Consider the following 13,302-nt stretch of genomic DNA (forward strand, 5'->3'; position numbering starts at 1 on the left):
AAAAGTTGTAGGTACTTATCCCCTAGTTATATTTTTTTTTAGAAACTGTTTTTTATAATTATAATAATAATGAATGGGCTTTATTCATTCATTCATCATATTGTCTAAATTAGCATATTGCGATATAATCTACGGGCCTGCTTTGATACAAACGGATGTATTTCTTAAAGTGTGAGAAAATTCGACCATATATCCCCCAAGTTCGAGGAGTCAGGTTGGTTACCGATTGCTAAAACCTGGCAGTTCCACCTACTCGTCAATACACATAAATTCCTCATTTACAAAAAGCCAAATTATATTTATGAACGATATAAAACTTTCAAATAACAGAATAATTCGAGGACACGAAACCGTTACACTTTTATTATTCCAAAACACTCGACAGCCTGCTTTTCTCGTAGTTTTATTTACAACTCTATCAAACAATATAATGCTCTATCCAGTGAATTTAGACACTACTCCATATATTATTTCAAGAAAAAGTTGAAAACATATCTTCTTCTGGATAGATAATATATTCATGTTATTTATGCCTTGCTCATATGGTTTTCCCTTTGTCTCACCTTTGCGTATGTTTTGCTATATTTTACCTTATTTAAGCTAAATAGATTTTTAATATTTACTTTGGAATTTATAACTTTTGTTTTTTCTTAGTATCACAAAAATTCATGAACTACTCACTTACCAATGTATACTAGGTAATTATTTTTATATTTTTATATGAAACATGCTATCCCCCATGTTAAGTTGTAAAACTCGGCTGAACTTCGCCCTTTCATTAATTTTTGTATTTACTTCTTCTTTATAAGCAATGTATGTCAATGAATAAAGGCCATTTATTATTATTATTATTTTTTTTTTCACCGTAGTGTGCGCTGGTCAGGCCGTATCCCCCGAAGCTCCGATACATGGCGCGCCAGCATTATCAACCAATAACCACTCCCCACACCGTGGGGTAAGTGATCATTGGGTTCGAGAATCATGTGCCCTGAGCAATCGCAGTGAGTAGAAAATGACAGCCTTCTGCATCTGTGCGGCTAAGATTTCTGCCTCAGTGCGGCAAGCCGGTATGATTCTAAGATTCGAGAGTAGAGAGGACATCATTCCACCAAGGACTCCAATAATCAGAACAACCATCTTGACAGAGTGATCTGGATAGAGTCTGCCGAGTTCGAAAAGAAAATCTCGATATTTTATCCGTTTTTCCTCCTCTTTTCTGACGATATTCGTCTCGCCAGGAGCTGAAAACTCCACGACGAATATCGTTTTGCTCTGATGGTCGAGAAGGACCACATCAGGCTTATTAGCTTGTATGAGCCTGAGGGTGAGGAACGAATAGTTTCAATAAATTCGGCACTTCTCGTTCCCCACAACGGATTCAATATCCCCCGGAGCGTAGGGCAACACCGGTGTCTCGTCAATACCGTAAGAGTGCCGTAGATGGTAATATAGCACTCTTAGGGCCGTGTTATGTCGATGGATATAGGCCGAGACCGCATATGCTGGACATGCTGATAGCAAGTGCATTAGAGTCTCGGGGGCCTCGCGGCAGGCCCTGCACCTTGTGTCAGGAACCTCTATACTCATCACGCGACTGCGGTAGACTAAGTTGTTGAAGACACCATCCTGGCAAGCCATGATGAACCCCTCAGTTTCCGACTTCAGCCCACTCGACCTGAGAAAAGCGAAGGTCAGGCGCTTTGATAAGCCAACGTCTCCAATGTTATTGAAGAAGACCCCATGCATTGGCTTATCCTTGTATTTCCGCAGAAGTAAGGTGATCTCTGCGGCTTTTATCTGAGCTTTTTGCTGAACGGGTTCCAACTCGGTGACAGAGTTGTGATCACCTCGTTCAGTGTCGAAAACTATACCGAGTTCATCAGCTGCTCGGGCAGCTGCCCTAAAGAGAAATGCTCCATTTCCTGCTCTCTCATTGTCACGGACCATGCAGAGAAGGGTATCCGAACTCCTGACGACTTTACAGGCTGTATCGAGCACCATTCTGTCATGTAGACACTCCAAACTCAAAAGTCCACAGCCTCCCTGTTGTCAGGGGAAGTACAACCGTGGAACGGACGATTTGGGATGCAAACTCCTATAGAGATGCATCATTTTTCGGGTTTTTACGTCGAGTTGATACAGCTCCTCCCGAGTCCACTTCACTACTCCAAACGAGTAGAGTAAGATTAGAACGGCAAGCATATTTGTTGCAGCAACTTTGTCTGGTCAGCTCCGATGACCAGATCTGTCGAAGTTTGTGCTGATACTTGCCGCGGAGAGAGTTTTTCACTGCTGTTAGCTCTTGTGAGTGGCGTTGTTTCACCCCGAGGTAAGTATACGTCTCTTTGGCATCCAAATGGTGTAAAATGATTCCACCTACGAGCTGCACATCCTCTCCGTAGTCCTCGCATCGTCCTCTTTTGAGATGGACCATTGCACATTTGTCTATCCCAAATTTCATACTGATAGCATGCGTGTACTCTTTCACTACCCTCAAGAACTGATGGAGATCCTTCTCTCCAGAGGCATAAAGTTTAGGATCATCCATATAAAACAAATGGGTGACCTTGTGCCTCCGGTTTCCGGGGGTGCCACAGATATACACAGTTATACCTGCCACAGTTATTATTATTATTATTGTTATTTAATTTTTTTTTCACCGTAGTGTGCGCTGGTCAGGCCCTATCCCCCAAAGCCCCGATACATCCAAATCCAGATCGAACATTTGTTATTAAATCATTATTGTATACAAAAGAATCAATTTGATCTTTCAGAATCCGCTCGAACACTTTAGATAGGATAGGCAGTTTGCTAATTGGCCCCAAATGAGATAATTCAGTTGGATTTTCACCTTTTGGCAAAGGGAGTACAATTACATGTTTCCATGCAGAAGGAAAATGATTTGTTTCTATAGATGAATTGAATATGTGTGTTATATGTGTGATACGATAATTTTCAATATACTTCAACATAATGAGAGAAATGCTGTCAGTGGTGTCACTCTGCGAAAATTCAAGGTAGGTCCATTATAGGTCTGAGTATATCTTCCAATGAATGTTTCATGATAATCAGATTTTGCAGGATGAATAATGTTTGTGAAGTGGGAGTTTATTTGATTCAGATCTGATAAATCCGCGGGAAGGTTAGGGCTGTGTTTATTTTTCAAAATTTCAAGTTTTCTTAGAGACACATTTGGAAGAGTTGCCTATGGTGTTCGTTCAGCGACAATAATAGAGCTACTAGTAATTTTCAATCTTTTTAAAATTTATTTCTTCCTATTAATTTTTCGACGTACGCTTATGTGCGCTCGGGTGATTTCGGGATTATGGCTGCCACCTTTTAGCTGCTTGGTTCACACCGGTAAAGAAAAATACATTCGAAACAAATACTTTTATATAAACACTGAATTATACAAAAACACTTCTTTCTATTCAGTTTGTATTCCAAACATTCGTTGTGGAGTTTAATCAGATATCATTCACAGGATTGCTACACAATATAGTAAATGAAAGAAATGAAATTTCACTTACATGGAACACTGTCATTCTCACTAGTGAACATCGGATGTTTCGTGGAATACTGTCATTCTCACTAGTGAACATCGGATGTTTCGTCGTGAGACACTTGCATTGTCGTCTCCTCAGCACCAAATCTGAATGGCATTACAAAAAAAGGCACTAAATTCATTCATATTACGACTTCATGTATGAAAATGCATAACGGCTCTGCCAACAGGAACTTCCGAACTTTAACAGTCGATAAAGGTCATCTTGTCAAATTAGTGGTCATTTGTTCTGTCTGTTTTACCAAATCACCATAGATGGATATAACATCTAATAACACGTGCAAATAAAGATATTGTTTTATCAAAATGGGAATTCTGTTTGGGCAACGTACCGCGCGCTTCGCCCATTTTACGGTCACCATACTTGTCCTACCGAGAAAACTTCGCCATCGTAAATCAAACTAGATAAAAGTACAGATATCGAACTAAATACCATAAACTTTAAAAGAAATATAGGAAATATAAAATATATTCATGAATGAAGACACAAACTACTATCCAATAATGAAGCAACTGCTCTTTCTACCTGTGTCAAAATTTTGTCCAGTATCTGTGACAGCTATAATTGGAAACACTGAGTTACTTTCACGAGATTGGTATATCGTCAATATATTATTCGAATCACTGTGACACTTATCATTATTGAACTTTTATAATTACAAACTAGAAACTTCATGAAATATTACATTCATATTTCTAAAGTTGTCGCTGAGTTTAACAAGTTGACATTATTTTTTCAGGTAATCATAATTACGATGAAATGTACAGGTTCTTGATCTATATCAAATAAACATACTTCATTTCGTTTCCATCAAATTATCTTGACATTTCGTCTTGTTACTTGATTTCTAACGAAGCATTAAATTGAAATGTTTACTAATAATTCCATTCAATTACGAATTAAAATAAACTAGTGAACTGGTTTCAATAACGATTGCTTTGCATGCAGAATTGAATGAAGTCAAATTGTTTTCTGTTCTTTTTTCTATGAATCCAGTGATTTGAAATAAGTCAAAGTTAGTACTGATTTCTTTCTAAAAACTAATTTCTTCAACTCAGAATCGAATCATACTGGAAAAGTTGAGGTTTAATAGTTTTCAAGGGGAACATATTCCTAGTCCAGGGCTGTATGGAGATCATTGTAAAAGTTTTTTACTGTATTATTTGAATCCTTATCAACCAGTTTTTTTTAAATCCTGTCAATTCTCGGCACAAAAAATATTCATGCACCTATAATCTCTATTTATACACCTTAACCTTGATTTATGCACCTATAATCTCTATTATAGTTAGGTAAATTGATGAATGTATCCGTTACTACGTGGTAGGGAATCATAATGAAGAAAAGAGAATTGAAACTTTTCACCACTTTTTTTGTGACTACCGTTACTGCAATCTCATCATATAAGGACATTTTCAAACTTATACATAATTCACATATACATAGTTTAATTTATATGTTTGAAAATGTCATCATAGGATGAAACTGAGGTAACGTTAGTTAAAAATAAAAGTGGTAAAAACATAAAAAGTTTCAATTCAATCATTATAATTAAAGTATTCGTTTCAAATCAGAACATTGGTTTCGATGGATTTTGAAGTAACATATTAATAACGATGAGATTGGAACCTTTGGTGTGAAAGTTGTAAAAACATAAATGATGAGAATAAATAATCTGAATAAACATTTTTATGAATTTGGAACATTATAAATTTTGTCTTATTTTAGCCAAAAAATCTTTCAAAAACTAGTCGAAAGTAGGATAGTGTGTTTCTTGGAAAAACATAAATTCATAGGTTCCCTACAGTTTCCGCACAAAAACAGGAATGACGCCATCTTTCATTTCCTCGAAAACGTCTACACGACCCTAAATGATAAAGAAGTGGCGGCGGCAGTATTTCTGGACTTTCCTGAGGCATTTGATTGCGTGGAACATGAAATTCTGCTGCAAAAACTCTTCCATTATTGATTCCGGGGAACAGCCTTAGAATGGTTCAGATCTTACTGGTAGAAGTCAAAAAATAGCCTTGACTAACAACACTTCTGATACTGGAAAAACTATACGTGGAGTTCCTCAGAGGTCAGTCCTTGGCCCAATTTCATTCTTGTTATATATTACCGATATATAAAAACTTTTTATATCTGGAGTATCTACCTTGTTTGCGGATGACATCACGGTACTCTGGCGTAATAAAGATCCTGGTACTTTGACTTGGTCTATCCACTCAGATTTAGAAAAAAATAAATAATGGTGTGAATCGAATATGCTATCTCTAAATTTTTCTAAAACAAATCTGGTAACATTCAAGTGGGACTTAGAACAAGTAATATTAGGTGAACACATGACTGAAAGTAAACCTGTAACTGAATTTCTTGATATATATTAGAGAAGTTTTAGAGCCATGCAGAAAGGTCTACGCGTAGCGATAAACAACTTACCCTTCCACTGCCCACATCATCTTTGACCAGGCAGCAAAGAACCTTGTTTTGGAAAAGTGCTTCTACAGTTTGGAAGAGTATTCTACATACAAATTCTAGTCTTTCGCTATACCACGATGTATATTACTACATATATTACTATATTATTACATTTTAGACAATATAGATCTATCTATCAATCTAAATAAGATTGTGTCACGTGATAGACTTCCTGTGAGAAACATAAAATGAATTCCCTATTTTTTGCAATCAAAAAATTTGACTTTCAATGCCATTTCAATGCTAGCTATTTTTCTTTCAGGTCTTCCTGATATTCCCCAGGCACCAGTTGTCATTGAAGGTAGAAAGAAAAGAACGATACACATAGACTGGTCCACAGCCGAATCATCTCGTCAGTACAAAGGAGGAGGTGTCGTTCTGTATCTCATCGAAGAGAGAAACCACGCTGGAAAATACTTCGTGGAAAGCATGCTGGGTAATTGGAGCCTATGTTCGAAGTCGATGAGACCTCAGCGGGTGCTGAGAAATGTGCTGAAGCCGGGAAAGTGGTACCAATTCAGGGTGGCTGCCGTTAATGAGAATGGAACTCGAGGATTCAGTAACAGTTCTTCACCATTCACAGTAACAACAAGTACGAAGTTTATCAGTATTCAATATATTTAGTGAGTTCACATTGGGTTAGAAATGTTTGTTTTGAGACTAACTCTTTTCCTGCTTTTTAACCTACCGCGCAAGCATAAGCAAATATGAATATGAGCCAAATTGTAGTTATGTTGATCAAGTAAGTATTTTTTTAACTTCACACTGTATTTTTCGAATGTTTCATTCAAGATAATCGTCCTCGTCATGTATAGTTGTTTTTTTCAGGATAATGAAAATCTTTCCTGTGATAAAAGAATACAAAAACATCCTTCAATTAAAAGTATTGAGATAAGCTAGGGTCTTCCAACGGGGACTTCCAAACTTTGACAATTGATAACGGACATCTTGTGAAACTACTTATGAACTATTTGCAATGTGGTAGATGCATTTGAGTCCACTGGTTCAGTAAACGATCGACCAACACCCGTACGTCGACGAAACGCAAGCTCTGTCGAGAACATCGCCACTGTCTGTGAGAGTGTGCAGAAGAATCCGAGGCAGTCAATTTCACATCGCTCACAAGAACTCAGCCTTTCGAAGGCCACAACTTGGCAAATTTTGCGTATAGATTCGACAAAATTTAACTGACCCACGCCCACGAACTGAAGGTAAACAATGACGTGTGTTCGCTCATTTTCAGCGATGAAGCCCATTTCTGGATGAATGAGTTAGGTTAGGTTGGGTGAGGTCTAAAGAGAGTGGGTCTATGCGACCCTCCACCGCAACCCGCAAGGGTTTATTGTAGCTCACACCTACTTACACTCGACCAAATAAACCCAGCGTCTTAACGAAGCCGATTAGTTTGTATAGTGAGTGGTCTCTTAGGTCATATGGTAAGAGTACGGCTGTGCCAAACTCTAAAAACCTGATTCGGTCCCCAGCGGGGCAGGCACAAAGTATGTGCTCTGCTGTTTCATCATTATCCAAACAGAGGAGACACATACTGTCTTCCGACAGTCGGAGTCTCTTCATATGATGATTCAAATGAGAGTGACCTGTAAGAAGTACTGTTAGACATCGAAGTGCATCCCTATTGTAGTCCAACAACTGTTTGGTATCAATCTTCGAAGGGTGAATAAACGCTTCAGAGCGAGCCAGTCCTGGAAGATTGTGCCAGAAGTCAATAAATCTTCTTGCCATCCAAGTGTTCAATCTTGGTTTGGCAAAGCCTAAAGAAATGCCAATGACATCTTCTGGTCCGATAAAGCTGCTTGCAGCACCCTCCTTTGCAAGAGAGTCCAACAGCTTCGTTGCCTTCCAGGCCAGTATGGCCAGGAATCCAGACCAGAGACAATATGTCTCATGACAAGTCATTGTTTGATATGGATCTCAGGCTGGGAGCGTCATCGGTCCAGATATCTTTGAGAACGTCGTTGGCCAGGCCATCACTGTCAACGGCGAGTACTATAGGTCGATGATTACCAAATTCTTTTGGCTTGAATTTGAAGATCTGGACACCAACGACGTGTAGTGTGTGTGTTATGGAGGAGAGAGTATTTGACCAAAATTAAATATTAAAGGGAACAACAGAGAACAATTTATTATATAGATGAAACCTGGGGTGATGCTGGTCATACTACCCCTAAAGTATGGGTCGATGAAACTGTGACCTCATCTAGGAGGGCCTTTCTAGATGGACTATCCACCGGATTAACAAATCCATCAGGTAAACTTATATTTATATTAAGACCTGCCTCAATCTCAATATATAAAAAGTAACCCTCGTATTTGTTTTATTTACTTACATACCTCTTCATAATTTCAGATAAAGGAAAACGGCTCATTATTTGTCACATCAGCAATGAGAACGGGTTTGTTGCTGAAGGGCTGTGGTGTTTCGAGTCGAAGAAAACTGGAGATTATCACGAAGAAATGAACGGTGAATCTTTCGAGCAGTGGTTTTCCAAAGTTCTACCCCATCTGGAAAATAATGCTGTGATTGTAATGGATTGTAACGGTTAGAGAAGATTCCGACAACGTCTTCAAAGAAGGTTGAAATCCCAAATTGGCTGCAATCAAAGAATATTAGCTTTGAAGACTCAATGCTAAGAGTCTAGCTACTAAAAACTGTCAAGGAGCGCAAGCTTGAATACCAAAAATATATAGTCGATGAGATGGCAGCAGGCCAAAACAAAATTGTCCTTGGCCTGCCTCCATACCACTGCGAGCTCAATCCCATCGAGTTAATATGGGCGGATGTGAAGAATTTTGTAGCTCAGCATAACACCACGTTCAAATTTGCAGATCTCAAAGTACTTTTTGATGAGGCTTTGAAAAGAGTCACAGCGGAGAAATGGGATAAGTGTGTTCGGCATGTGATATCGGAAGTCGAGACAAAGATGTGGAAGCTTGATAACATAATAGAGGCACAAATCGAGCCACTGATAATTCAGATTGTTGAGGATGACACTACTGATGAAGAGACAAATTCATCCAGTTGAATAATTTTCATTAATATTCCTTTTGATTTTATATAAAATAAAAATTATCAATAAAGAAACAATTACGTCTCTTTTCATATAACGCTTGAGTGCGCTGTAGAAAATCCAATGAAAATCTTTTTATATTACACATATTATCTGCATTTTTCTCGTTGAACTGCAAAACTTGTGCATTTCACTCGTTATTATAAAAAAGTTTTCCTCAGTATGATATAGCATTTGCGATCAACAAGATGTTGGTTCTGAATACGACCCTGGCTAATTTTTGGGATTTTCAATATCACGTGCGTAGGGCATGTCAATGAATACATCCACTCTATCTTGGATTTGAATTTGCTTTAGGTCTCTCAAAGAAATAAAAAATTCCGATCATATTTCACACACACTTGTTTCATGTTTCATTTGAATTAAAACATAGGAAGCGCTTGATGAAAGACCCTATGGTTATCTCATAGTGGATAATTATTTTTGAAGGAAGGATGAAAGTTTTTCGATTTCCAAAAAACCATTTTATTTTTGCGAAAAATAAAACTCAAAGTCGTCTCCACAATTTAATGTCACCTCAAAATGTTAGAGCGGTGAAACCATCAATCAGTACATGTTTCCAACCTATATAGGTTCATCATCAGCTATTGTACTGATTGACGGTTTTACCACTCTACCATCTAAGGGTGACATTCAATTGTGGAGACGACTTTGAGTTTTTATTCTTCGCAAATCTACTGCACTCCACTTTGATATATAGTGGACTTCTATCAGAGGTTCACATTATTTTTGGTTGCAGGTCCAAAGCCTCCAAAGTCACCAGAAAATGTTACAATCGGCCAACTGACAAGGGAGGATAGAAGTTTGAATGCGGAAATGAGATGGTCTCCTTCCGTCTCAGATATTCCGATACAAAAGTATATTGTTTTTTGGAGTAGAAGGCTCTTTGGATCCAAAGCTCTGGACTCTGTTCTGGTTCATCAGCAAGTGATACCGGGGTGAGAAAAATTTTAACGTATTTTTAACCTCAGTTCATGGATACTTTTATCGCAATCCATTCAGAGTGCCGAATGAAGTTGCTCCTTGTTCATTCCACCAGAATCAACCTTAGGAACTCGCTGCCAAAGATAGCACATTTTCTACTCGAAGTGCTCTGAACAGTTATTTTCAACGAAATATCTCAAAATAACTAGATAGATAGATACATTTATTTCAACAGAGTATTTTATAATCATTCACAGGAGTGAAGGAGTGAAGATATCAAATATGTGTACATATGAATCTAAAAATGAAGCATTCAAAATGAGTTGCTTCAAGTTTCAAACACGATTACAAACATATTAAAATGTGCGTCATATTACGCATGATTACTGAAAGTAGAGATAATTTCTATAAATACATAGCGCAATTTTGAATAAAATTTTGTTTCATAAATTTCCACAGGCCAGAAAATATTCATCAGTATTGTAGGGCTCCAGATTACATAAGAATTTTCTTACAGATTTCAAAAATCTGTTATGTTTTTCGGAAGATTATTATAAAATTTCATTCCAGCGTAGATAGTGCTACGTTCATATAGGGATTTTGCATGGATGGGATATGAGAAGTCTTTTTTTTGTCTTGTCTCGTAAATATGCGTTTTGCGATGTATGTCAAAATGGCCTGGATGATTGATAATACATTTTATCGATTCATATATATATAGATTGCTGACACAGTAAGTAGTTTGTTGATCTTGAAGGCTCCTCTGCAGGAATCTCTTGTATTTATATTAAAGATTATTCTGATATTTTTTTTTGACATAGGAAAACTCTATCAAACCCATGACATGAGCCCCAGATGCTTATCCCTTGTCTCATAGCGGAGTAAAAATTCGCATAATATACTGCAACAAGTGCTTCAAGATCAACATTTTTTTTAGAACTCTCATGGCGTATGTTACCGAGGATAGTTTATTGCAAAGGTTATCTATATGACTACTCCAACTTAAAGTGTCATCAATGTATATGCCTAGAAACTTCACTGAAGTATTACAAATGATTTTTTGATTGTGCATAATTATGTTTTGTGGTGTTTTTATACTGTTATTGACTTTGAACATGACACAATTTGTTTTTCCATCGTTCAGAACTAACTTATTCTCTAAAAAATAATCTTTGAATTGTTCTATTATTTTGCTACCTTTTTTTATAATATCAGGTAAGTTCGCACCTGTTAATAGAAGATTGGTATCATCAGCATAATTGATCATGTGAGCAGTGTTTATATCTGCTATAACCTCATTAATATCGTTGATAAATATAATAAATTATATTGGACCAAGAATACTACCCTGTGGGACACCCATAGACACATATAAAGCATCAGATCTTGCCGTTTTGTCTTTTTGATTCAGTTCTACTATTTGCTTTCTATTTTGAATTGCTTTCTATGCTTTCTATGAATTGAACCAGTCGTACGATTTTCCACGAATTCCATATTTATAGAGTTTCCATAATAAAATGTCATGATCTATGCAATCGAAGGCTTTAGATAAATCCATGAAAACTCCACATGATAGATCTCCTTTGTCCATTGCTTCTAGGACTTCATTGCTGAGATACCTCAAAGCAGTTTCAATTGACTTATTTTTCAGATAGCCATGCTGATTATTAGAAAACATTTTGAAGTTTGTAAAAAATTTGACTAATCGATTTACCATTGCTATTTCAAAAATTTTTGATATATATGTTAAAAGATTGATTGGCCTGAAGTTGGAAATGTCTGACTTATCCCCTTTTTTGTGAAGTGGTTTCACTATCGCTATCTTCAGTTCACCTGGAAAAACTCCTTCCTCAAAAGATTTATTGATCAGGAAGGTCAGAATACATACAATCTCATGAGCACAGCTTTTCAGTATGTGTATGGGTACTTCATCAATACCTGTGCTTCTCTTGTTCTTCATTTTGTTTATTATTGGGAGTATCTCATCTTCTGTGACAGGGTTCAAGAACATAGTGTTGCTGTAAAAAACTGTTCACTTTTATCAAAAACAGATGAACTAAAGCATGTATTATACATATTATACAAATACATATTTCAATATAAATATCAAAAATATTGGTACAGGAGCATAAAGAAACTTTCCCTCAGTTAACGTAAAGGTGCGATTTTGTTTCATCCTCTTCATAAAAGAGGACGTATGCTTCTCCACTTACAAGCGATTTTGGTAGAATTGGTGACACCTGTGAATCGTTGTATTTGTGCCACGTGCCAGTATACAGTATGCTGTATAAAGCCCTCTGTAAGTAATCCCACTGTGATTCAAAAGTGCATATAGATTATAACAAGTAGCCTCATTTTCTGCTGCAAAATTGTTCATATCCCATCCTTCTTGAGGAAAGACGAAGACAACATTCAATTTGCCTTTAAATCTTTCCGTTGGAGATAATCTTTTCAAATGAATTACTAAAATATGGGGAAACTCGTGGATTGATAAGGACATTGTGCATTTTCTCCTTTCACGAATTCCAGAAAATATATTAGAACTGTCCCTAACTGATTCCATGCATATTGTCTCATAAGTTACCTAGTGTAGGCCGGTGATATCGGTTTGCTATTGGTTTGACGGTATGACCTGTATGACAAATCCAATTTTTGAGATCCTTGAAATCTATTGAAGACACTTGGTATACAATTCATTTCAAATAACCCTATAAAGAAAAATCTAGTGGTGTTATATCAGGAAAAACTGCTGTTCGATGCATTTGACTTCCGTTTCCTATCCATCTCTGAGTATAGATGTTACCAATATGTTCGGTAATGATACACAAACTATGAAAAGGAGCACCATCATGTTTTCATATCAACTTTAGTTGTTCAGACAGGAGGGAACTGCCTGGTTTGCTCATCGGTGTCCAACCACTGCCCTGAGCATCTCCTATTATCGTTGGGGATCCACTTTTCATCACATGTGACAATCTGATCTAAAAAAAGGATCGTTCTGGTTGCGCAAAAGCAAACAAGAACAGTTTTCGAGCTTTTTGACCTTTCCAATACGTTTCAAACCCTCAAAAATCACATGAAAGCTAACACTCAGTTCTTCAATATAAATTCCACCATCGTGCGCTATTTGCTATCATCTGATTTTGAAGTTTGAAGAAGATTTTGTTTTAGTCTTTATGAAATTCATTCTTCAAGCAAGTGTATTAGTGCATTATTTTTCATGTGAATGGAATTGAAATTAATCA

General features: G+C 37.0%; 1 protein-coding gene across 1 annotated transcript in view; it reads left to right on the top strand.

Moving 5' to 3' along the window:
* The window catches only part of Kal1 (anosmin-1 Kallmann syndrome 1), an 89,872-nt gene that overhangs the window by 50,656 nt on the left and 25,914 nt on the right, over nt 1–13,302 (top strand). Inside the window, exons 3-4 of the mRNA XM_074183029.1 lie at nt 6,307–6,636; nt 9,873–10,071. Coding sequence (XP_074039130.1) covers nt 6,307–6,636; nt 9,873–10,071 — 529 coding nt within the window. The remainder of the gene's footprint in view (nt 1–6,306; nt 6,637–9,872; nt 10,072–13,302) is intronic.

Source organism: Leptinotarsa decemlineata, unplaced genomic scaffold (genome assembly GCF_025532065.1).
Source record: "Leptinotarsa decemlineata unplaced genomic scaffold, Ldec_3_MD MMD2_tig00026330_RagTag_RagTag, whole genome shotgun sequence".
NCBI classification, from domain to species: Eukaryota; Metazoa; Arthropoda; class Insecta; order Coleoptera; family Chrysomelidae; genus Leptinotarsa; species Leptinotarsa decemlineata.